The sequence below is a fragment of the Cupressus sempervirens genome, chromosome 3 (genome assembly GCF_028749045.1).
Source record: "Cupressus sempervirens isolate cs-2001-9-10 chromosome 3, ASM2874904v1, whole genome shotgun sequence".
NCBI classification, from domain to species: domain Eukaryota; kingdom Viridiplantae; phylum Streptophyta; class Pinopsida; order Cupressales; family Cupressaceae; genus Cupressus; species Cupressus sempervirens.
Genome location: NC_143120.1, coordinates 764069804 through 764097305, shown reverse-complemented (window position 1 = coordinate 764097305; position 27502 = coordinate 764069804). Strand labels below are relative to the sequence as shown.

The window sequence follows — 27502 nt, the reverse complement described above, 5'->3', positions numbered from 1 at the left end:
AATCTAACTTATTACAAACTTATTATTTCCTAAATATCAATGTTCTAAACTAATTTCACATGACTTGAGAACATCTCAAGAAATTATGTAAAGCTCAAAACTTTTTAATTAACTTTGAGAGTGTATAAAGAAATTACTAAAATCTTAGAAAATCACTAAAATCTAGAAGTCACTAAAAATTCTTGCACCATTCTCCTAGGGTTGAAAGAAACACAATTTTTGCAAGCTTTTGTCTCTGAACACATGTCGATTGTTTGGATCTAATCCTTCTCATTGTACCACAGATCTTTTGTATTGAGTTTTCAAAATGTAAATTGTCTTCTTGGGCAAAATCTATGCAATCATATCCTTTGTTTTGCTTGAAACTCATTGTTTCCAATCCACTTCTTTCCCACACATCTTTTACTGCTAGTTTCCTACCAACTCTTTTCCTATTTGCATTTATCTTGAAGAAAATTACAAAAAATAATGATTAGCTCTTCCTTCTTTGTTGCTGCAACATCCTCATCCTCATTCTCATTTGTACTTTTATTTTCTAAAACTTTAATATCCTCTAAAGGGTATTAAATTGCTTTTTCTGGTACTTGTATTTCTTCACTTCCTTTTCTTTGCGTCAGTAGTGCATATCAAGAACTTGTAAATTTCATTTCCTTGATATATTCCCTTGCAGATAACATATTTATAACATTTCTTTCAGCCTTAAGAGGTAATATATTCACATTAGAACCATCCTTCATTACCTTCTATCATGCATTACCTTCCTGTCATACTGTCAAGGTCTTCCCAGCAAAACACGGCTTGCACCCGTTGGAATGGCATCACACCAAACCTTATTCTTATTTCATATGGACAACTTGGTTAAGCATTTCTTATCAATGGTGACTTCATTTCCCTTTTTAAATCATGCAATACAATAAGGGTGGGGATGTTCACAAGGCAATTTCAATTTATCTATCATTTCTCTAGAGACCTTATTCTCACAACTGCCACCATCAATAATATTTTGACAAGCCTTTCCTCTTGAGGTGCAGCTGGTTTGACAGATATATATGCAAAGACAAGAATCATCACATCCCTTATTTTGCATGCTCCTCATCAAGTGGCTGTCACCCACATTTGGTGGAACTTCAAGACCTACCTACCCTTTCTTCCTCATCCCTGGCTTGTGCCAAGTACATTCTGGGTTGTTCATCTTCGCTTTGTCCTGACATGTGATGATTTGGACATTGAAAATGCTCTATGACCTTCTTCACCACAACTAAAACAAATGGAAGTTCTTCGCAAGTTTTTTCATTGTATATTGCCACTATATCCTCTACCTCTTTGAAATCCTCTTACTCTCTCTTGATTTTGAAATTCCTGTATCATCTAATTTACTACTTCTTGAGATGATTTTCCCCTACCACCCTTTGGAAATATTGTCTATTATGCTTTTCTTTTGTCTTTAAAGCTAACTGGTATGCTTCTTCAAATGCTGTAAACTCTGTACATGCTCAATTGTTTCCAAGCCATTCACATACCTTGTAGCCATCTACATGTTGAATTTCTGAACCAGAATTCAAAAATGCAATATACAAAAAAACAGAAAAAGCATGAGAACAAATGACACCAGAACTAATCCTGGGAAAACCCTCCTACTCGAGGGAAAAACCCAGCCATATTCAAAAGAAATCTTTATTGAAAACTGGGTACATCGATCTCAGGTTTTCTCAGATGAAGCAACTCAGAGATTGTTAGCTCATAACAATAATTAGTAAGAGCATATCAAGCATAGCTTACTTAGTATTTACGAAATGCACAAAATCTTAAGAGTCTCACCGAAGTTATCAATTCGGATGTGGATTCCGGAAGCAGATATGGGATGCGGGGATTTTTATTTTTTTTGGATGTGGATGTGGGAGGAAACGTGTGCACATATATATAATATAATATAATATATGCAAAGAAATGCAAGAAATATACAAAAACAGATCATTTGATAGTATGACTATGAATCTATGATACTTAACCCTTTATTAAAATTCAAGATATTTCAAAATTCATATGATTATCAATATCAATATGTGCTTGTCCAACATTATCGTTTAGTCTTAGATAATAAGTTCAAATAGGTCATGTTCAAGATTCCAACAAAATAAAAACATAGTTAATGGTTGAAGATTCAATCAATCAAAGTCTGACTTTGAATCATAGGGATTCCCAAGAAAATCCACATTCTCATCATCATCTCCAACTGCTGAAAGATCATTTGAACCAAACATGGTTCCACTTATGCTAGATGCACCACATGCCACGCTATCATCATTTTCGTCTCCAATTGTAATAAGATCATGAAGTGTTGCATCGAAATCTGCACACTCAGGGGCTACATCCCAAAGCTTTGTTGCCCCTTCCTCGTAATGATCATTCTTACGTGACAAAAGACGCAAGTTGATGTGGACAAAGACCAAGTCCTCATCTTTCTTGAAGCCCAACCGGTTGCGCTTCACTGAATGGATAAAGGAGTATGTACTCTAGTTCCTTTCAGCAGTAGAAGAACTAGCAACCTAGATAGTTGTCACAAAACATACAAATGAAAAGCAAATTAATTTTAAAGAATGTGTGAAACACTAAATTCTAGAATGCAAATGTAAACATAAAAGTTTAAAACAAATTTACAAAACAAAATAAAAAACTTGCGATAGGACCTTGATTGCAAGAGGTTGAAGATGCTTGAAAGGTTGAGCATACATGTACCACCATGTGATAGCTCCCATTCTATTTTGGTCTTTTAGTGCAAATGGAGAATGCCTTAACCTCGAAGCAAACAACCTAAATTCTTCCCTCACTTTTTCATGCATTTCTTCCAATGGGAAGAGTCTTGTAAGAGCTTTGTGGCACCCCTCAGCAACCTTCTCATCCACAAATGGTGCAACTCTACTTGACATACCAACTACCTCCTCACTATAGTACCTAGGAGATAAGGCATATGCAAGGAGGTGCAATGGGGTAGTCATCTTATTCCAGCGATGGTCGATAATTTCTTGCACTTGTTTGCATAAGGTTTCGCATTGTGTGGAGTCACTCTCATGTGCTTGTATAGAATGTTTTACCTTCTCAACCATGGTGTCCATGCCATCATACACATCCCCCAAGCAAGGTGTATCTATATCCGCAAATCGAAGCATAGTCATGATGGGCTCGGTGAAATCCAATACATATGCCACACGAGCCCACCAACTTTCATTCAAGATCAAATCCCTGATCCTTTGTGCTCTTTCTGAATTTGAGATCTTCCATATGCCCCATTGATTACCGATGACCATTTGCCTTAATGTAGCTTTTACCTTGAGGAGTCGTCTCATAACAATTGTATGAGATGCAAAATGGGTCTCAACATCCTAAGCAAGTTAACAATATCTCAATTGACAATATAATTATAAATTTTAATTTTTAACTAAATTACAAAACCATGAAACTTAGTAATTTAAAAAAAAAAAAATTTACCTTCAGCAACTCCAATTTGGAGCATGTTCTGAAAATGGATTGTAACATATGGTGGTTGGTCACAAATATCTATATGTCCTCCCTCTCTTCGTATATTTTCTTCACCCACTCTACTTCAGTGCCAATCGTCTACATGATCAAGTTAAGGGAGTGAACACTGTATGGGGTCCAAAAAATATGCTCATACCGACTCTCAACTAAAGTACTTGCACCCCTGCAATTTTTGGCATTGTATGTGACCACTTGTACCACATTCTCATTACCCACCATCTCAATGGGCTCGATGAGAGTTCTAGAAATGAATTCAGAATCCTTCACTTGCCCCTCACAATCAATAGCCTTCAAAAACATTCTCCCTTTGGGGGAAATTGTAGTCACATTAATCAGTGGCCAATTTCTTGTATCCTCCAACCATCTGACACAATAGTTAGACCCAAAGTTTTCCAAGACTTCTTGATTGGTTGAAGGTCTTCCTCTATATGTGTCTTCTCTTGTTGCAATAGAGTCGTACACACCTTTTCATACCCCGGGCTTGTGTAGTCAGCTAGTGATTCTTTGATTGCTACCACCATTTCCTTCTAATATGGCGATCTCACCATGTTGAAAGGAAGCCCATTGGCATAGAGGCAACGTGCAATAGCTTCATCAGCACAGTCTCTTGCCTCCAATTTAAATGCGGTGTGCAATGGGCCTCTTTTGCGTGTTGAAATTCCCACTTCTTCCTCATCCTTTCCTGGCACAAGTACTTCCAAGAATGGGTGTTGGGAGGATGTAGTTGGTTCAGTGGGTGTGATGGAGCTCTAATTTTTGCGAAGGATTAGAGTCTCCATTTGTGAATAATGTTGGAGACTTGGTGAAATATAGTGTCATTAATGTTACAAATAAAAAATGTAATCAATATCCATAATAAAGATATATCATACATGCTATATGACGCGAGAAGGAGATCTGAATTAAGAAGTTACAAGTCTCTAGTCAGCATGTTAATGCCATAGTTTCTATGCTTACAAATGATTCTTTTGCTAAGGTGGATAGTTATGAAATACATGAGGAGTACATCATGAACCCGATCAATTAACTCAGAAGGTGTAGAATAACTCTACTTTAGGAGTTGTCGTTATAATCATATGAAATCATTTGTATGGAGAAAGATGTGCATATCAGTATTTCATAGTTTTACGAGAGGTGTCTGTGCAAAGATTTGAATAAATTATTTATTCTGAAGCAGAATGTGCATCTCTATTCTCAAACACATATCGATGATGTACAACTAGATAGCATTAGTACATACCATATCGAAGATGACTTCTTCCAACAATAACAAGCTCCAGTTGACGGGAGGTAATGATATTAATAAAGAATGATGAAATAGTGACTGTTCTGAAATCAATTCCCATACGTAATATGCAATAGATGAAAGCGGGCATAATAGTGATAGCTGAATTGAAGGGCAAGAGAGGCAAGACTATATTGAGCATTTGAAATAAAGAGTGAATTACCGTTCATATATTCTTACTGCCAGTACTTTAATAGTAGCAGCAGAAATGAAGTTTTGATACAATGATTAAGAGCATAAGGAATATGAATCATTTTCCATGCCATCAAGTAAACAACAGTTTCCATTATCGCACAACACAGTTATTTATAACTGCATGCTTGTTGAAAATGACAGAAGTATATATTTGATGAACAAAGAAAAAGATGAATTCTATAGGAAGCAGCGGACAAATTTACGGCAATATGAATAAAGGCATTCACAGAGGATCGATCAGTTGGAGAGACAAATTTTGATGAATTCAAAAAGCTCAATAAAATCATGATAAACTATAGAAATGCTATCCGCATATGTTGATAGAAGGTGTTTATGAGTCTATTCACCAGGAGTCTTCAATATTTGGAAGGCAAATAAATAAAAAATCTGGAAAGGAGAACATTGAAATATATTTCAATATATTGTTTCCAAAGCAATAAATAAACTACAGTTGTTCCCGCACCGGAAATCACCAAAGCTCACGCACCTTTCAATCTGGAATCACGGGAAATTCGTTTCATTCAATTAAATTGTAGTTTTAAGTTTTAATCCATATCTAATGTTGCTTTGGTTCTATTGCAGGGTTAATCGATACAAAAGAGGAATAAATGTTTATCTCTAGGATGAAGCCTGACGATTACGCATTAAGGGAATCATATTGTGCGATATTTTAATTTGGCAAGTGCAAGCAAATTCCTCTATAAACAAATCACATAAAAGACAAAGGCGGCAATGTATAGTGATGTTATATGCAACTGAAATAAACTAAAAGAAATACTTGGGTGAAATTATAAGTCTTTTGATTTGTAACAACTTCAAACTCCTATCCTCAAGTCTCATATGCCTAGATGCAAGCCGCTCCATGATGTTCGAACTTGTGAAATAAGGACCTTTCTGGAAGAAGCTACGTAGATGTATGAGGATCTCAGACGTGATTCAAGCAACAATCTTACGTAATTACACAAGGAGGAGCATACACCTATGTATATATAGAGAGCGTAAGGATTTCAGTGAGTGCACGTGTGAGTCATTTTAATCATATTTTGGCCACCACTTAAGTGCCTAAGGCGCATAATCATAGACCTCCGCTTATACCAAAACAAAATAATGGTTAAACTTTATATTTCATATTAAGTTATTTGTTATGAAAAAGCATGTTGTTTTGAGGAGGGACTCGTATCTCTCCGCTTATTATAAATGTACGATGAAAATCAAAACAAGGGACATTTTCTTTTCAGATTCATATTTTAAAATTTTACATATACATGCTCTATGATATATTTTATTTTTCCATTGGTGAAGGAGTGAAGTTTTGAACAAAGCCCATGGATTGAATTACGAAGCAAATTTATATGCGATTCTGGAATTGAAATGCAATAAATAGATCATCTGTAACGGGTGTCTTTATTGGGATTTTATTTCCGGCATAGTTATTTTTATTTTAAATTTTGGAGTTTTAATTTATTATTAAGTTGTGTCCTTTGTAAATGTTTTTTTATTAATTTCTATAAATATTTTAATATTCAGATAAGTGGATTGGGTCATTATTGCATTTTAAATTTGATAAACATAGATATTGTGAAATATATAATTGTTTCCCTATTTATGTCTAGTTTGTTTCCGCAGGAGTTAAGGTGCATTCTAGACTAGTTTAAAATTGCATTTATATAATTGATCCGTCGCATTTGAATTATTAAAATTATCTATAGTTTAAATATATTAGATTTTATAAAGTTGCACATTTCAACTAATAATAATATTGACTCTGATTGCCCATTTAATTAAGCACTGGTCTTTTACTCTTGATTCATAATCCATATGTTGGCAACTATTTCATTTCTTGCCTTAGAAGAATTAATATACTCATTTGTTGCAATCATCCATAATAATCACTTTTATTAAAAAAAGAACTCAGATGTTCTTTTATTATTCTTAATTCACAATTCACAAATTTGAAGTTTCCTATAATTCTTGCCATTAGGAAAACTTTCATTGTATTCATGTTTTAATCGATTTGCTTTAAGCATCTTGGATTTAAGGTTGTTGTCCAGGATCACGTACACCGGCCTTGGTTTTGCAGAGCCAAAAATGCAAGGAACTTGGACCATATTGTTCAGTTCCGTCAAGTTGGCCTTAACTGGTTGGATACCCTAGCATCAAGCAGGCAAGGCTCGTAGGATTCCAATTTGCGGTTTTGGGAACCAATAGGGTGCATGCAGCTTGCTCTTTGAGGAAGGACCCTAACAATAGCTTTTTTTATTATCTATTGATCAATGCATCAACAACTTCTTGTTCTCTTAGAAATGAAAGTATTTCTGCACTAGTCATCCTAGTACCATTTTTGCCTTTGCACATTCCAAATCCTTTGTTAGCAGGGCCCATAAAATGAAGCTTCACTCGGGAATATGAGCTATTGAAAGGTTTTCCTTTGTTACTTTGACAATAATTGCACTTCCAATAGTATGAGCCACCTCCTGAAACCTGTGATATCCAGGTTGTATGTCTCCACAAAGGAGAACCTATATCAATTTTGAACTTATCAGTCCCTTCCCCTCCTTGGGCCCCCATTGAACTTTGACTAGCACTACCACTAATATCCATTCTTGCCGAGTTTTTTGCCTTATATAAATAAATTTTAATTAGGTCCTAACAACTATGAACATGCTGCATACAAGTGGAAAGAAGTGAGAAAAAATTACTAAAATAGATATCCAAAGTTGCTTCTACATATCTTTCAAATTTTTTTTTTTGAAAAAGAACTTTAAAAATCTTCAAGAACTTGAAAAATATCATCAAAAACTCTAAAAAATTCATCAAAATACTCAAGAATTGGATTGATCACTTACCTTGAATGATTTAAACTCCTTTGAGAAAGCTATCTATCCCTCTTCGATCGATTCTCTTTGAAAATGCTGAACTTGGCTTAACAATGACAATGAAAACTAGAGATCTAATGAGAAGTGGCTATAGGCGCAAACAAAGTTCCAAAATGAGTTGTGAATGCTTCAATATTCACCTTTAGGGTCATTTTAGGGTTTCATAACAAACAATAACCTAAAAAAGCAATTACAACACATGTTTAATCAACAACTTAAGTCTTGTAAAAAATTTATAATTGTTTTTTTTTTTTCACTTTACCAGCTGCTAGGCCTGCGGATGCTCCTGGATGCATGCGGGAGCCTACCAGCCACTTCCAGATGCATTGGGGAGCCTACGGCTAGCTTCCGGCCAACATCTGCAGGGCTTCCGGACGCATTCGGGACCCTGCCAGCTGCTTCCAGATGCATGCGGGAGCCTGCGGCTGGCTTCCAGCCAACATTCGCAAGGCTTCCGGACGCATCCGGTATCTGTCCGCATCTAATGCGGAAGCCTTTTCCTTCTGAGATAAATCGATATCCTAGAGTCTCACAGATTCAAAATATAAGGAATTTTCACATGAAGTATGATCTTTCACAATCATACATCCCAGTCATAATAAATCATACAATACAACAATGAGCAGAGTATATATATCTGAAGCAAACACGGTAATGATAAAACATGGATACCAAGGTCGCTTGATATCGGCCCAATAACAACTCTCAAAATTATCACGATAATGTTCATCTATCTTTCTTGAATAATAATGACACTCCTTAAACAATGTCTTTTCCAATTCTAATGCTGCCTCATACACGGAGAGTACGTTACTACCACACACCCCGCCAACTCCTTATAATAAATAGTCATTCCGAAATACAAAGCCAATAATCATAAAACAACACTTGCGGAAGACAAGACATCTTCAGACTCAGTTGCAATGATTTTCCAAGGAGCAAACAAATTTTCTTTAAAGTGTTACAAATCATGAACCGTCATGACCAAAGGAAGAATGATGGCTATCTTAAGCACAATAAATCAATGCTAATGAATTAGCTATTGAGTCATAGAAGAATATCTCCATGTCACCAATATCCTAAAGAACAAGCAACAATGATCAATATAAGAAGATGATCCATAAGATACACAGCCAACTAAAACATGACAATATAAGAAAACAACTAGGATGCCATGAAATATCAAAATGGCAACATAGCGTCAATGAGAATTATGATCCAACAGATGAATAATTCAACATGAACATGAAGAAGATAAGCACCGAACAGTAATATAAACATTGACAGAAGTAGCAGACCCAAAATGCTCGTATAGTGAATAGTAGATGATTCTTAGGTATGAATGACATCTCTCACAAGATACTAAAACAGTAACACTCCCTCTTAGCAGGAGACAAATCATTCATATGTTATAGCATGACATGCATAAAATGCTGCAACCAAGAAATGTCAATAACAATATCATCATAGATTTTCTCAACGTAATATTGTCATCTTAGTAAGACATTCACCTTGGCTACTCCCAGAGGGGTGAATAAACATAAGTGCTACATCATGAAATATTTTCCACGACATCCATACTGCCTACTTGTAGAGGGTGGATCCACTATACCTATTTGTAGAGGGTGGGACAAGGGCTTTCACCTTAGACTTCTCCTGGTGAAAAATGCATCTCCACCATGCTTACTCACAAAGGGTGGATCTGCCATACCAACTCGTAGAGGGTGGAATGAGGGATTTCACCTTGAACTTCTCTCGCAGAGAAGAACTCATTAACAAGGTTTTCCATCTCAAACTTCTCTCGCACAAAAGAACTCATTAACATGGGATTTCAATGTTTCACCCTAAGTTGTATGGGTACCTCCCCCCTCGGGACCTACAAAAGTTCAAACCAATTCGAAGTTTGGGTCCGGTTCGAACTTGGTTCGACCAGGGTTCCAATTTTTGCCTGCTGGTTCAATTTGGTTCGAACCAAGTTTGAACCCAGGTGAACCAGGCCAAAAAAATTGAACAAAGTTCGAACCTAGTTAGAACCACGTGCTTTTTGAGCCCCGCGGACGGCAAAAAAGTGTGTTTTTTGCAAAAATTATTAATTTGTTGGCATCCACAACTCTAAAAGGTTGTTACAAAATGCTTTTGGTGGCCTCTCATTGTCATATTTTGTGGCCTGTCATTGTCATTTTTTGAAGAATTTGATGCCAACAACATTGTTGCTGCTGCTGATCCCATTGGTCTTAGCTCTATTGCTGAGTCAACTAATGCTAGAGAAGAAGAAAATGAAGAAGTAGAAGAAGATGAATATGAAGAAGATAAAGATTAAAGAACTTAGAATATTAATAGATTTTTATTCCATTAGTTGAACAATGAATGTGAAACGATGATACTTGAACTTGATGCTACAATTTATTTTTAATGTTTTGATATGATGGTAAGATCACTATGATTACAAGTTTATGGTCTTTTTGTTATTTAAATGTGTTTATGCTACTATGCTATATTCTAATTCTAACTCATACTTCATAAATATGTATATATACATATATTTTTTATAATTTTTATATGTTTTGTACTAACGAACCCAAATGAACCCAAACCCCTTTCCAAAATTTTGACGAACTTGCGAACTGGTTCTCAAACTTCAAACTTGGAACCGAACTCGAACCAGTAACTTAGGTTTCACCTCAATTTTCTTTTGCAGAGACCAACTTGTTACATGTATAAGAATCGATGAGACTCTTTCACAACAGAGATTCTCTCTCAGCAGGGGCAGCATTTCACTGCTTTGATTATCACAATAAGTGAACTGATTCCAATTTTGACCAAATAGAGAGTTTTAGTAGTCACACTGCCACTTGAGCTTGCAAGGAATTATACATTCTCCTGTCACATAGGCTCGCTCTGAATTTGATTTCTGCATCTGAATAATCTCCCTCTGAATGTCATTTCTTGCTCTAATGATAATCTGAATAGGTTCTTCCTCTTCAATGAAGTTGGGTAATCAATTCAATCCCATGGCTGCAAGCAAGATTTTCTATGTTCATGACTTTGGATGTAATCTCTCATCATCTCGTTGCATCTCGATCCATCCTAGAAACATTTTAGAAACATACATCATTCACTACTCAAAATGTTATTGCATGAATGGAGTATTAAAAATTCATATGATCAATATATAATTCTTATCTCTTCATAGTTTAAGGATTTAATCTTCCTCACAATATGCCAATTGGTCTTTCACGATCACATAGTTATATAGTGCAGGCAAAGAATGCAATTTTGAACCCTAGTATAGAAGATTGTATGAGAAGCCGCAGTAACGGAGATTGAAACACCCGCTGTGAATCATTGAACAATGTATTTAACACACATTAGACATCATGATTCTTCTAGAATTCAAATGTCCTATTCTGGTTTAGATTGTTTTCTTAAACCTGCTGTGATACCATGTTGACTTTCTGAACCAGAATTCAAGAATGCAATATACAGAAAATCAGAAAGACATAAGAACAGATGACACCAGAACTTGTCCTGGGAAATCCCTCCTACGTGAGGGTAACCCAGCCACATTCAAAGGAATTCTCTATCGAAAACTCAAAACTGGGTACAATGATCTCAGGCTTTCTCAGATGAAGCAACTCAGAAATTGTTAGCTCGTAACAATCAATGGTAAGAGCATATCAAGCATAGCTTCCTTAGTATTTACAACATGCACAGAATCTTAAGAATCTCACTGATTCATAATATAAGGAATCCTCACATGAAGTATGATCTTTCACGATCATACATCACAATCAGAAATAAATCATACAAAACAGCAATAAGCAGAGTATATATATCTGAAGCAAACATGGTAATTATGAAACATGGATGCCATGGTCGCTAGATTTGCTATCATGCCTGCAAGCTTTGCTACCTGTTGTAGATTTGCATATCTTTATGCATTTGGGCAAGACCTCTTCCTCTCCTAGCCATCTCTCTGCTCTGTTACCAGATGATGCAACCCAATTGAAAACATCTAATTTGCCATTAACATTTAGAAAAGAAAAAGATTAAAAACAAATAAAAAAGAACTCCAGAAAGGAGAGTAACTTCTTTTTATTATTCTGTTCACCAACCTTCTTACAATTGAAAGATACCTTATATCTCCTCGAGAATTTCCTCTAAAATCTACCTTAATACAAACATACTGTTTTCTAAATATCAACTTTCTAAACTAATTTCATGCAACTTGAGAAAATCTCAAGAAATTACAAAAAACTCAAAACTTGGCAATATACTTTTTGAGAATATCTAAAGAAATCACTTAAATCTCAAGAAATCACTAAAATGATAAATCTATAAAAGTCACTGAAAGTAAAAGTTCTTCTATATTCATAGTAGTCTCCATCTTGGGAGGCAATTGTGCCATCATATCAAACATTTTTTGGCCTGGTGTTCGGGTTGTTTGTGCTATTTTTCTTCTCTTTATTCCATAGTATTATGCTTTGCAATGGGTATGTAGGAGAGTCTGAGTCTTTACACTATGTGCAGATTTGTCTTGTATCCCAGTCTCACTTAAGCGATATCTAATCACTCTACCTATGTACTGTATAAAAGTGAAACACTTGAAGTTGAACTCTAAATGTCTAGGCTGGGAAGATCACCGGCTCTAGTACTTCTATAATGTTCGGGGCCAAAACAATAATGAAAATTTAGTCCTTAACATTCCACAAACACTTATCATTGGAGTGACAACACCATCGACCCTAGCATTCACTTACTTCTTTGACAGCTTAGATTCATTTTTTTTAATGCATCAACAACATCATTCTGCAATCCATATCAATACCTTTTATTTGCTTGTGGATTTGATTGTGTAGTCGTTTTTGCATCGAAGTTTTGGATCACACTCAATGATCCATCATGAGGAATATTACAAATAACAAAGAACTCTTGATCTTCATATTATACTTTATAGTGATTATCAAATAACATTTGTAAATCCCACTTTCTTTCTTATTACTGTAATTTTTGTGTTACAGTCAAATCTACAACTTGTAATCCTGATTTCTTTTCTCAATACAGTAAATCTTCTTACAATAATTATTGTGTTACAGTAAAATTGCTCTACAATATTAGTAATTGCAACATTTTATGCCAACAACAATGGAAAATTAGATGAATACAATGTGCTTTGAAATTTGAATTCACATCCAATGAAGCTCAAAATCAAACTTTGCAGGAGATTGTCCTCCAAAATCACTAGAGTTTATTTTTCAAGGATTCCCATGCTAGAACACGAATGCTTATAGTTGTTTCTGAAAAGAATATGTTCCAGCATATATAATTATCTGCAATGAAAGCATTTACTCTTTTATATATTCTACTAAGAAAAGAGGTTGGCTACCATGTACACCTGCAACTTCAAATTTGAACAATGATCATGGGTGGGAAATATTCCACTTTAAAACTGGTGGCGCCCAAAATAAATTACCATAAACAATACGCCATGTGATTGGAGATGTAGGAGTTGATATCAGGGTTCAGGGGTTGATAATATCATAAAGGACTCGAATTGTAGGACATGATAGAATGGAGAAGCTCAATCAATGCAATGGCATGGAGCGTGACAAACAGAGGAATGATGTAATGAAGAAGTTGAAAACTTAAGACATGTAGTTGAGAGAAGTTTTGGAAGAGAAGGCACACTTAGGAAGCGAAAAAACACAATGGACAGAAATAGGTAAGACAAGGACTGTCCAAATATGTAAAAGATTGTTAGACTGAGAGTGACTGGAAAACAGATAAGTCCTCATGCAAGCCTTAGTAAAATGTTAGTCACAATGTGTTAGCAAGGGAACTGTTGAAATCTTGTGCATAGGTAGAAATGGAAAGTGTACTGGTTGTTTGGTGATCCATAGCTATGATTGGCCATGCTGCTGAACCAAGTCTTGTTGTCTACAGCAACATTTAGCTCAAATATGTATTCTGTAATGCCAAGTTGTGTTCTTTGGTTTGTGTTATTACCAAGATTATTATTCTATGCAGCCAAGCTTGACACAGTGGTCTTATTTGATACCACACCAGCAATTTCAATTGTGCAAAAGGATTTAGGAAGTTTGATTGAGTTTAACTCTCCATACGTGGTATTGCTGAGTGTTCATCGTCTCTCTTTACCTCTCTTAATGTGGTGGAGCCCCCAATATAATATGAGGTTATATTTTATTTTAGTGCAGCTCAACTATTACAACTGCAAGGTGAAAACTTGTGTGTGCCTTGCATAATGGTTCTTTTCTTTATGTTAAACTGTGAAATCTCTTGTTATGCATAGATGGAATAAGGGAAGTTTAATACTTGATCCCAGCAGCAGATCAATAACTACAATTGGTGGCACTGCAGAATGAATATTCATGGCCTTTTGTGGTACCTGGCTCATATCTATGGTATGCAGTAGTGCCATTACCCAACCAATCCTGTTTCAATGTGATACCACGTCAACAATTCCCATGGCGGGAAGCTTGATTGAGCTTAGTTGAGTGCTATTTTACCTCTTTTCCCTACTTAATGGGTGGATATAATTATTATACTTTATCCCAATCATTAATGACAGATGGTGAAAAATTGTGTGAAAGAGTAACATTTTGATTTCACCTTCCATGATGGCTTTTCTCCTTCTGTTGCATGATATATTCTTATGTGCACATGCAGGTAGCCAGAAAACAAACAAATGGGAACAAAGATAGAAAGCTATTTCTGATTTTTATTCCCATTTCAGACATAATATTTAATATTTTCTTTTGAATATGTATACTTTAGTTCTAGCAATTTAGAATGATGAATGTTGTATATCTCTTGGGAATTGGATAAAAACTAGCAATTTTAATAATAATGTAGATCAGGTGATTAGGAGCTACGGAAATCAAATTCCTGGATAAATGCAAAGTTAATTTAGGCAATTTAAGTTTAGTTCCCTTCCTTGAAAGACATCAATATTTAACAAGTTGATTATTATTATAAAAGGCAATGTTATGGGTCATATGGTTTGTGAGTAAAAGGATGAACCTGTATGGCTTTGTGAAAAAAGAATTTATTTCTAAGCAAGACAATCATACAGGAGAAACCTAGACCAACACACTGCTTAGAGCCAAGATCAATACCTAGACATGGTTGATTATGATAATTGAATGATGATGTGAGTTAATGGCATCACAATGGGGCTAATGGATTCCAGTGATGCTAACAGAAAATACTGCAGTGCTGCTGTCATTAAGGATAACAGGGACTAAGATCTGAGTCAGTCCATGTAGACACAATGAAAAAGATGATGAATTATGCAGACTATCTTGAGGATTAGAATTTTAGTAATACAAGGGAAAGAATGATGTGGGCTGGAAATATGCTGTGCTTTAATCATTTAATGAAGACGAAGTTGGGCACTTGGAAATGAGTATGAGCTTATCTAATCACAATATAATTTTTATTGTGATAATCAATCAGCATTTTTTATTTGTTTTCTGATGCTTTCCATGGACAGCAATATGCTTTTCTACTAATGCTAGTCTGTGCTATTAGTCTAGTAGTGTTGTCCTGAGTTTCAGAGTATGTGTCTTTGCTTTCCAGAGGTAGCTTGGAGAAGAGATGAGTGACTATGTCACTTGCTGTGATGTGCCAATTTTCTTATGACTTTGAAGTTTTGGGTTCTAAACTTCTGCAGGATATTGTATTTGGATTTCTGGCGGCCTTCTGTTGTGGGAATAAACTCTTAAATTGAGCATTTGGTTTCCATGTGTGATATCCTGCACTTGACAGTTCATGATGATGCCTTATTTTATAGAAAAATTTGACCAACATTAGGCAATCAGAAAGGTTATTGTTAATTTATTGTTTATCAATCTCTTTTGAGATTTCTACACAAATGTTTTGAACATGATTTGTGATTCTCTCACTCACTCAAATTAACTGCAGGGAATTTCAAAGGGTAGGCAAGGGAGGGAAGCACACAATATAGTAAGGGTATGGTGCTTTTCCTCTCTAATGTGTCTTTTTGGAAAATCAAATTTCATTTTAATGTACTTGTATGATATCTTCAGTTTCCTAATGTTACAACTTTGTTCAGGTTTATGTTGCAAACTTGCGCTTGAAGGGCGTTGGCACTGATGTACTGATTACTGCATATGAGCCATTACTGATCAGGTTTGTCTGTAAGGCACATCCTGATTTTTAGTTATATTATTTGCAAATTTTTCACCTAAAAGGTCATCCTCCTGTCAACTAGGAAGATTGTATAAATGCTAGGATATTATTTAAAATGGAATGTGCCTACCTTCTGGCATGTTTCATTTTTGTAAAAAATACATTGATTCATTCCAGATTTGTGGTACAGAGATTGCAGTGGCCTTTCTTTTTGGTGAACTGTGATATATTTAAAAATTTCTGTAATTTTTCGTCTTCTTGCATGATGTCCTTGTTTAAATATGAGATGTTTTAAAATTTTGGGGAACATTTACAGAATGAATCGTAGGCAAAATGGTGCCTCTATATTTCTTAGAACATCCTAGCTCATCACATTTGTCATTTCAGTGTGTTTAAATTCTGTTCCATGTTACACCAAGTTTTTGAGACAGGGATGACAGGGGATGGCCAGCAATTTTTTTTAAAGTAATATAGAATTTTTTTGAAATACTCATATCATAGTTGAAAAGCATAGACTCAACAATTACCTGGATCACCCAAAATTTATAGGTACTTGATGTTAGTTTTTGTATCACAACATAACATATTAGCAATTGAATATCTGATATGGGATATCAAACACTCAATTCCTGTCTTGAAAAGTTAATACTCATGCGGACATAAGCAAAACTCCAATGTTTCTTACACCTGTGGATGCCAACTCAGTATATTGATGTGATTTGCTGGTAATCACGTAGGCGGGCTTACGTTATTCATTCGAAGATAACTTGGTGGTACTTCGCTTGCTTGACTTGTTCTTTTCTCCTTGATCACTTTCACTTTCAACTACTCCTATCACTAAATGCTTATTGCTCTACTACTACTTTTATGGATGGAGAAATTAGGAAATGGATGGGGATCTAACCAAAGGAAAGCTTGCCAGCCGCGCTACCTCCATTGGTGTGATGATTCTAAGGGATACTCTTAGGATTTTCACACTGACACCTATCTTCCAACCCAACTTGAAGTACAAGCGGAAAGATGGTATGCAAGTAGAACTAGGAGCGATTGGACTAGATTACCACACAAGACTTCCTAACAAGCTGCTAGGATGCTAGTGGCCTAGTATATAGGTCCCTATAAAACATTCACTAACATCACCATACAATTAGCCTTCTACTTCTACTCTAACAACATGAAATGAAATCCTACTTTAATTTGAGAGATGAGAAGAACCATGCAATACACCAAAATGATCATGTATATCCACCATGCAAGCCACAACAATGAATAGAGAACAATTTTGATAGTATTTTGGCAACAATTCTCCAACATAACTCCCTCACAAATGAGAGCAAAATGGCTTTATATAGAGCCTCCAAATTACAATGAATGGCCGAGATTAAGAGGCAAAATCAAGGGCCAAGATTATATCTTACAAACCCTAATTAGGGTTACCATTATCCAACCAATTACATGAGGGCACCAACTTTGTGGGCCAATGAGAAAATTACAATAATTTGTCAACCAATTAGAACATAGGACACTTGGCATGATTTGATTGCATGCACATGAAAGTGCCACCTCATCAACAATATAAATTTATTCAATCCTTGAGATAAGGTGAAGCCTTGGATTTGTCCTTAGAAACTTTCTCATCACCACTTGAACTTGCTTGTACTTGATGTCCTGACCCTAAAAGGATGAGGTCTTCATGTACTTGGGGTAATCTCGCCTTGGCCTCAGTGGCTTCCCTGGATATGAACTTCTTTGCAACTTGAGAGTCTTGCTCTTGGCCACTACCTTGAAATCGAACTTAAACTCCCCCATTATCCTTGCCTTCCTTAACCTTCCTGGTCCTCCAACCTTCCCATTCGAATCCAACCGAGCTAGCTTGCACAAATAGCCAAGCCTTGCCTAGCCTCAAATATTTTCAAATCTCTTCTACTAATCCGCTCTTTCTTGAAATTGTGGGGCTTCTTGAATCTCAATCTTCAATCAAATTCGCCCTTCACCCGATTTCATTCTTCACCAAAGCTTGCACCTCAACCTTTCCTGGCTTGCAATCAAATAGAATGGCCAGGACCCCATGTGGAATTGCTTCTAGTTTTACATTGCCCTAAGTTGTTATCCTAGATTTTCACTTATAATTCTAGCCTAATCAAATTTTCCCTTTCCATTTGCAATTTCATCAATAAAGTAATACATCCAATTCTTGAATTGCATACCTTATGAGACACCCATGATCCGGCTGAGAAGCACAATGAGGTCACCAAACTCTGATTTGAAGTCTGATCGGGTGAACCTTGACGCCTTGGTGACTCCCTTCTTGCCTTCATGTACCCAGTTTTGTTTTAGGAGAGTGAAGTAGGCATCTTGATTATCCTGGTGGAACTTGGCAGCCTGATCCATTGTTTGTCTCTCAACTGTATCATGTTTACTGTATCGATATTGGTATCGGTAATTTGCCTCATTTTTGAGGAGAGGGTGGTTTTGGGCATCATGTCCTCTTTGTCTTTCTTAGTATTTGTTCCCTTAGGGTTCTTGCTTGCACTAACATCTACCATCCTAAACACTTATTTTTGCCCCTTCGTTCTAAGTGATATGGACTACCCTTATCGATTTCCAACCTTCTTTCTATCGATAGATTCTAACTTATTTCTACCGCTTCAAGTCCTATCACTACACTTATCAATCTCTAATCTTCAACCTAGGGGTGGGACTACCACTTATTTTTGCCTCTTTGTTACCTTAGGATGGACTACATTTATATCTCCTAACTTCATTCCTAGGGTGGTTTAGCTTATTTCTGCCTCGCCAAATGTCCTATCATGGATTCTACACTTATCTCTCCAATCTTCAACCTGTAAATGGGATGATGAAGTGGTGGATGATGAATGCAAGAAGAACCAAGAGAAACAAAGCTAGACAAGAACAAGGAGCGAAATCCGCTTAAGGACCACCTTTCAGCTCTAGAATGAATTGAATTCACCTTTACCAATAGCGGGGTCTTCTTTGAAGTTTGGTTTAGACCTAAGAATTTCAAGCCCTTTGCAAATAATGATGCCCTAGTTGAAGAAATCAAAATTCTGTCCTCTTAAAATTGCCCATGCATGTGCCAAAAATCAGGCTTCAATCATATGTACTTCATTGCTAAAAAATATCATCCAACCTAGGAAAATCAGACCACAAATTTTGGCTCCACAAAGTTCGGCTCTACAAATTTTGGCTCCACCAATTTTAGCTAGGGAAAAAATCGCAGCTCTCTGCTTGTGGAATGAGAAAGGGGGAAGCCTTCTTATACCCAACTCTACACACTCCTCCTAGCTAGCCAACTAGCCCTGGGAGAGAAAGAAAATTTAATTAGTGCACAATTCTGGCCTAGATTTAAATGCCAAGCTAAAAATTAATTCTGCCATAGTGAAACTTTGCATTTTACTTGTCGGTTAAGACCAAAATTGCAAAAATAAAATTAATAAAGCCTTGGAGATGCTAAACATTTTCATTTAATGACGTTTTAGTAATTAAAATATCATTTAAAATCGGACTTAGCAAGCTAAAATCGATTTTTCAATTTTAATTTACCAACTTCTTAAAAGATTTCAAAATCTTTAAGACAAATTTAACCTATTTAACACCAATTTTTTGCAATTTAATCCAAAATCGATTTTGCAATGAAATTTTAATTTTTTAACCAAAATAAATCATTTCTCTAGAATCTAAAATCGATTTTCCTAATTCAATTTCGCCATTACAAAATCAAAATTTTTCACCAAAAATTAAAATTTCCGAAACAATTAAATCTAAAAAAAAAAATATTTTGAAAATGCTAAAGATTACATAATTAGATCCAGTTTTCAAAATAAAACTGTCTAGGTCCAAAATTTTGTAATTTTATCCTGTCAAGTATAGTCCAAATTATCGAGAAAATGTTGTCTTTGAAATTTGTTTGGCCTAAGGATAAAATTACCTATTTTGGAAAATCAAGTTAAAACTAGGTGAAAGACAAATCTAACCTCTTCTCTCTTGACCCAAAGGCGTCCAAGGCGTAAAATTTTCTAAAATTGGAAATTTTTGGACAACTTCAAAAAATATTTGCCAAGGCAAATGAAAAAATTCCAAAAATCCATGAAAATTGCCAACGCTTGCCCGAAAAAGGGGGTCCCCAAAATTTTTGGGCCGATGGTGTGAAAACCTCACAACAGTGCTTCGTACTTGATAAAAATTTCAGGAAGACTGAAAAATTGATTTATTTCATTGAATGTTCGAAAAATCATAATTTTTGTTGTAATATTCTAAAAACACCCATATATAATTGAATTTGTAGAAGCTATTACTAATTTTCATCATATATAAATTGAAATTAGAGTTTAATGCATACGATAGGCCAAAAACTAAGTTCAACCTCTGAATACATCTTTACTTCAAATTCTTTTATCAATAAAAAATATAAATCATAACTGCTGTCTACAACTAAAGCTCAAAACGTTTTTTGTCATTGTATGGGTGTTGTGGAAGTAGATTGTATAGCTGCAGTATCCTTAATGGGTGCCTCATTTATAGTGATGAGATTAAGCTATGTATGCATTGAACTTGCCGTTGGTGGGTCACCAACCTCATCTTTTGCCTCATATGCTGCCATATTTGCCTCCCATTGTTTACCTGTACCTCCCTCTCCAAATCAACAAACTCATTACTGATTAACAATTGATCTACATCCACATTTTGAGGTTTAATAGTATAATTTGAATAAGGACCCAGTGTCATCAAGGTCAAGTGCATTATGTGCTTCCTGCCCTTGTATGTTCTTTTCATGCATCCATAGGTTGTATCACATAGATACAAGGTCATTCTAGTGCTTTTTAGTTAATCTAGTATGCTTCTTTGTGTGAATTGTGTCAAAAACACTTCAGTTGTGTTCACAACAGAAAACATTGTGAAGATAGAATAAAATGTAGATGACAAGATTTTGAAGATCAGGTGCTGTGGCACTATAATCTTCCCACTACAAATCTACAAGGATAATATTTATATCTTTTTTTAAGGATTTAGGGAAGTTGAAGTAAATCATAAATTACAAGTATGTATATATATGTTTATTATATATACTTATGATTTACTTAATGTCTATGTATCTATCTATCTATACACACACACACACACACACTCACTTCTAATGTAACTTTTTGTTAATTTGATGTGTAATAGGCCATAGCTAAAATTTATTATTAAAATTATAAAACTTTCACAGCACAGTTCAATGTGGGCATCGGGAGGAGAGAATTGAATAAACAAAACCTCCATTATAGCCCAAAACTTTTGCAAGTTTGGGTAATATAAATTTACAATTCCCGCTTCTAGCATTTGCGGGATACTGATAGCATTATCACTATTTTCAGTATAATCAAACCTTATATACAAGGCTCTAGATTACAGAATTTATGATCTTTGTGGTATGGATCATAATTTGGGGATTACATTACATTCTCCTTTAATGTTTTAGATTCCACTTCTATTACAAGCAAAGGAGGGTACATCGTGCATGCTTGAGTTTACAATGAAGAGGAGATCTCACTTTAGATTGTCATACCAAGGTAATCTTTGGTCTTTGAGAACTGTAAAATCCCGAAGCACCATTCTCTGCCCTGGTAAATGTAACAAGCATTTTACTTGGAACAAAAGAATCAACTAATTTCAAGATTTACCAAAGTTTTGAAATTAAATAAACAGGGAAGGAACAGATATAACATGCCAATTTATTTTGAAGACAATAAGATAAAACATTACTGGAACATGTCACGAAATAACTTCACGTAGATTCTATTCTAAATTTCTCTTCTGTTGCATCATAATCAAAGTACAGAGAATGGAAATAATCTTACTTTTTATCAACTAGCAGTCAGTGGAGCATCTTTAATCTCTTTCTGCATTAAGGGTGAAAAGATATTATAAAGGCATTAATCTACCCAACCATGGATCGTAACTCGATCCTCCCTTGCTTATTTCTTACTGAGGTGGGCCTGACTCTCCGCAAGGGCTAGTTATGTAGTTAGGTCAAGTCATCTGGAATTGGTGTAAGGCCCTACACTCTTAATCAGTTATACCCTATAGCTACTGCTAACTTGGTATAACACCAGACTAAGACTGTACTTGGGAACTTATGAACTGACAAACACTAACGTCCAGTTAGTACACCTCAGCGAAGGTTTCACTGCACACGATCAATATGATGTTGAGTTCACACCCTATCTGACTTGCACCTTTGGAGATAGATTGAGTGAAGGAAACTCATTTTGGTTCTTAAGTTGTGTGCTTCTTAATAGTATTATTTCAATGTAAACATGCGAACTATTCAGCATGGAACTACACAATCGAGCCCATGTACTTTGTTAGGACCTCATCTGTTCCCAAGAAGTATATGTGCCAGAGCTGTTTTCTCACGTTATGTAGGTCCATGCTGAAAGGCTCATGGATAATTGTCAATCTTATCCAGTTCTGACAACTGTCCTGAGAACTTTTCACATAAACAGAAAGTACCATTTACTAAATCCTCTCACATCATCTCTCTATAAGGCTACCACTGTTGTGTTTTTTTGTGTTTAGGTGTGATAGTTTGAGTATCAGCTACAGCCTGAAGGCTGATTGAACAACATGGATTAACTAAGGTTTCATTCTCTTCAACAGTTATTTCATTCTGTATTGACAATACACAAAAACATAAATACTAAGGTGCACAAGTAAAATCTGAACTGTGTTTCTTAGTACTAAGGAAACAAGTAGTAAGGACAGATATCGTTCTATTCCTCTTCCCTAGCTAATCAGTATGCGCAAGTCTCCAGTAACATGATGGTTTACCTGGCTAGAAATCTTCTTTTCCTTATTACATTTATTCTGACAAACTTGGGTTCTCTTCATTTTTAGGAAAGATGTAATACGGAAGAGTTCATTTCTTTACCAAATTAACAGTAGCATAAGACCCTTCACTAAGAATGGTTACAAAAGGAAATGTTTCTCTTTTCTTCCTGACATTTTAATGAAAAAAGACCCTTTCAGCCTTAAAGATTGTGCATACATGAGCTTTCTACGAATCTTCCCTCTTATTTTAAAATTGAAACAGCTCTTAACATATAGTACTCATAGTTACTGAGAAACGCAAGAAAAGGAAAATAACTCTGTTTCATTTACAAGCAGCAATGCAGAAAATTACTTACTAATGGAACAGAGCTATCCACCAAGTACTTCCAACCACCAGACGCAAGCAAGAAAAGCTCTCTTTGTTTCTGTTTCTTTCTAAGTAAATGCAGAGATTTCATACTTGTCCTCCACTGCAGGCTGTGTATGTATGTTTCTAAGTGTCTTTACGATAAGTATAAGCGAACAATTGTGCAGCCTATTATGTCTATGCAAGTATGGAAGCCACAATATTAGATGCAGTAAGAAAGTCAAGTAATGTGCGTGGAAACTCAATCTGATTTCTCCTGGTCAAGAGTACAGTTCGGAGCCTTTTGTGCAATCGTCTCTAGCTTCTGCTGAGTCTGTTCTGTATATCACCACCTTAAATGTGTTTGCATCAATAATATATCAAGAACAACGAGATACATACTACTACTGCTGTCCAAGCAGGGATGAAAGGGTGTTGCACAATAATGAAAGGATTCCCTTTCATACCACCTTCCAAACCTAATTCTTCCACCCATACCTGATGAAGGGTGCTTCCCTTAAAACCATAAACTCATAACAGAAGCAAAGAAACAACAGCAAATGCGAGAACAAAATATGCACTTATTTGCGCCACAAATGCAGAATTACAGAATTCACAAGTACAATATGCTAACCCACATGGGTGCCTTCATTACAGTAATCTGCAAGACTAAGCTACAAATTACTATCCAGAGCTGTCCTAGACAATTTTTGAGTCTTTCTTAAATAGGCAATTTTATGCCGCCCGAGAAGGTTCTAGATGCTCAAACTTAATACCTAGGGTTGACAGACCCTAACAATACATATTGAGTAGGCTAAATACATTTTTGACAAATTATTTTAGAAATTTCGGTAGCCCAACTTCGGAAAGCGATAACTTTCGAACCGTTGCTCCGATTGGCTATTGTAACCAGTTTTCGGAAATGCCAGCTCCTAATCTACAGACTTGGTACTGCGCAAGTGCCCTTCCATCAAGTTTTCGAACCTTATCCAGGCACTCTAAGGCCTCCAATAGTGAGCCTGAAGATTTTCTGCAAATTTTTCCACTAAAAATCTGCAATAAATTCTCTAATACTTAAGCTGGAGCAATGAGATTTTTATAGTAGGCTTATAACTCTAAAATGAACCTTCATGTAGAAAATGAGAACATTTCGAGCTCTTATGACAAACTTACTAAAAATAGCAAGTTCTCATAAATAATAACCACCCTGTCTACTAGTCCTTATTAAAATATAAAACACTGAAAATAAAATATTTTTTGGTGATGCAAGATTGCTCTTACACCTAGGATGCTCCTGCATCAATACCCCTAATTCATGCGATCAGTAGGCACAATAAGTCCACCACTTGTCATTTTGTGTAGAGGATACACACAATGAGCATATCCACCCAGCTCAAATTTCCCAGTGTTATCCATTGTCAATAATAAAGTGTTATATGATTTAAAATCAATGTTTCGGGTACGTATTGAATTCCACTCTACAGCTCTTTGAACTCCCTTATCATAATTCAAATCAAAGTATTTGTCAATACAATATGACCGACCAAGATTATAAAGTGGCTCTTAACTCTATAATGGTTCATATATCCAAATGTTTTATTAACCTTGTTCAATAAAATTAGTGAGTTGATTAGGTACCTTTCAAATACAAGATTACTCAATAGACATTACAAATTGATAAAAAGATATATTAAATGTCATTGCTATAAGTGTATGTACTATGAATACATTTAATGTTTAGGGCCTCAATTTCCCTATCAAGTAATTTTATATCGATATGTATGCATAGTTGTAATATTTAACATGGGTATGCGCGCACACACACACATTTACACATCTTTAGATAATACTAGTATTCAACCAAATCATCTACACACATGTAATTGCATATTATACTGCAGCTATACATACATACATATGTTTATATAATTGCTTGATAAAATTTATATTAGAGTCTTAACAAGGAATGCCAACTCGAAACACCTACAACGTACCAAGGTGAACATAGTCCTATAAGGAGCAAGTCGGTGACATACCATCCGTGATTAGATGGTTATCTCAACTTAATGGAGACATAAGTGTGCGCTCCCCTTCCAAATTCCTACTTGGGACCTATGGTGACAAGGTGACACTAGTCCATTCTACTCCATACTTACCAATCCATCATTTGTTAGTGTAGTTTTTTATTTTTCCTATTTTGCTAGGTTTTTCCTACACTTTTAATAATCTCGCTTAGGTTAATAAAGCATGTCTTATTAGGTGAATGGTTGTGACGTGTCACCTTCCTACATGTGAGCATCCATTAGCTATCTTGGGAAGATACTTTGCTATCTTTAGTCTGATAGATGGTTGCTCCTCATTGGTTGGTGTTGCCACCTCCTCCCTCTTCCTAGCCTATATAAGCATGCTACCTGGCTTGTATTTGGATCTCTTGTTTTTGCATCCTCTTAATGCGATTTTGCTTCCAGCATTTGCATTACTCTCTTGGAGACTAACTCTATGATGCTATTTTGATTTTATATCATTTGCATTCATAGTTTAGATATTTATTCTTTGCACTAGTTTTCTGGGTTATTAATCTTATCAGATTCTAACATGGTATCAGAGCTTTTCTATGTGCAAGAGTAGATTTTAGTTTCTTTATTTGAGAGATTCAGGGGGGGCTAATAAACTTTATTGTAGTTTTTTTGAAAAACGAAGTCTGCTTTTCTCTTGCATCTTTGGATGATCCTGAGAATCAGAAAAGTTTTGACAAAAATGGTTTTTCTCTGGGGTTTCAATCTCAACTCTGACAACCAACTTGCATATTTGAAGTTTTCAATCAGTATTGCAGGTTCCAGCATACCATTGATGGACTTAGGGAGTTGATCCAGCATTTGCATGTCATATTCTGGTTGTTGGGGTCGTTTTTTGATTTTTGGAGCCGTTTTTTATTGTGAAAGGCGTCTAATTTACACTACAGTAGCATTTTCTGTATATCAACAAGAAAAACGCTTTTGAGTTTTGTTCGCAGCTCCGAAAAACCATCTGGGTATCTTTTAGATTTTGCATGCAAGTTGTATATTTTGCAGAATCGAGCATGCAAAGCTACAGCCATACCCCTCTCCATTGGCAGTCGCAGATTTGAACGCAATTTTCAAATGTCTCATTCTTGCTCATATGGACTTCGATTTTGATGATTCTTGTTATGAACTTGGCTATTTTTTTGTGCTCTATCCACTAGTGGAGTTGTTTTTTGATTTTCATGAATGAATTCTTCAAAAATTGCAAATTCTGAGCCGTGATTGTGCACAGTTCTCGTTTTGGAAACTTCGGAGGATCATAACTTTCTCATACAACCTCGTATCGAGGCGATTTTTTTTTGAAAGTGCATGATTTTTCGAGTAGATCGCAGTTGTGCTATTTGTTTCCTTGATTATTGTGCCCAAGTTTCACTTTTAGCATATGCTCTTCATGAGGAGGCCCTATTGGTTTTTCTTCCGTAACTTGAGCATACGGACGTATTTTTTCGATCCGAAAAATGCGTCGGAAAGCTGGTTCTAAGACGGAGATGACGGTATAGGTTTTTTTGATTTTTGCTACAGTCTAGTTGCCTGTTTTGGCAGTCAAAGCCAGATGTTCTATTTTGCCTTCCGGGAGCCATATCTTGCTCATTCAGACTCTTTTCTGGACTCGCCAAATATCGTTGGAAAGCTGGTTCTATGAGTTATTCAGTTGCAGAGGTCTTTTATTCAGATTTTGCTCCAGATTCTTTCTCCTTCGAGTTTTGCACTTTTACACTCTGGCGGATTACTTGGATTTTACAGGTCCTGGAATCTCTTTTTCTGTTCTTTTGGCTCACTCTTCTTTCTGACTTCTGAGCATTGTATGCTTCTATTCTATTGCATTCCTTTTTCTGTAAATGCACTGAGATAAAGTGCCTGCTTTTGCATATCTGGGATCTTGTACACCTTGTGTTTGTTTGTACTCGCACTCAGTTATAAAGTGCCATGGGGGGTCATGATGTTTTGCCATTTTGTGCTCATCCACCTTTGTCAAGTGAATTTTTCTTCCACGACATTAGCCCATGCAGTGTGTCGGTGACACCGCCCTTTATCCTGTGCTTGTACTTCTATTGCACTATTGGTGTTCCTGATTCTTCTTCTTGCAGATGTTTTTGGCATTGCATTTCAGTGTTCCTGTCACCCCTCTCCCTGTTCAGCATTATGGGGGGGTTCACCTGTTGGCTCTATTGCTTCTTTGGTTCGGTTGAGTGAT

General features: G+C 35.8%; 1 protein-coding gene across 1 annotated transcript in view; it reads left to right on the top strand.

The window, feature by feature from the left end:
- Positions 1–27502, top strand: part of LOC149569055 (ran guanine nucleotide release factor, putative (Mog1/PsbP/DUF1795-like photosystem II reaction center PsbP family protein)) — a 114382-nt gene that overhangs the window by 74917 nt on the left and 11963 nt on the right. The window contains exons 5-6 of the mRNA XM_089821839.1: positions 15838–15885; positions 15989–16065. Of these exons, the coding sequence (XP_089677965.1) occupies positions 15838–15885; positions 15989–16065 (125 nt within the window). The remainder of the gene's footprint in view (positions 1–15837; positions 15886–15988; positions 16066–27502) is intronic.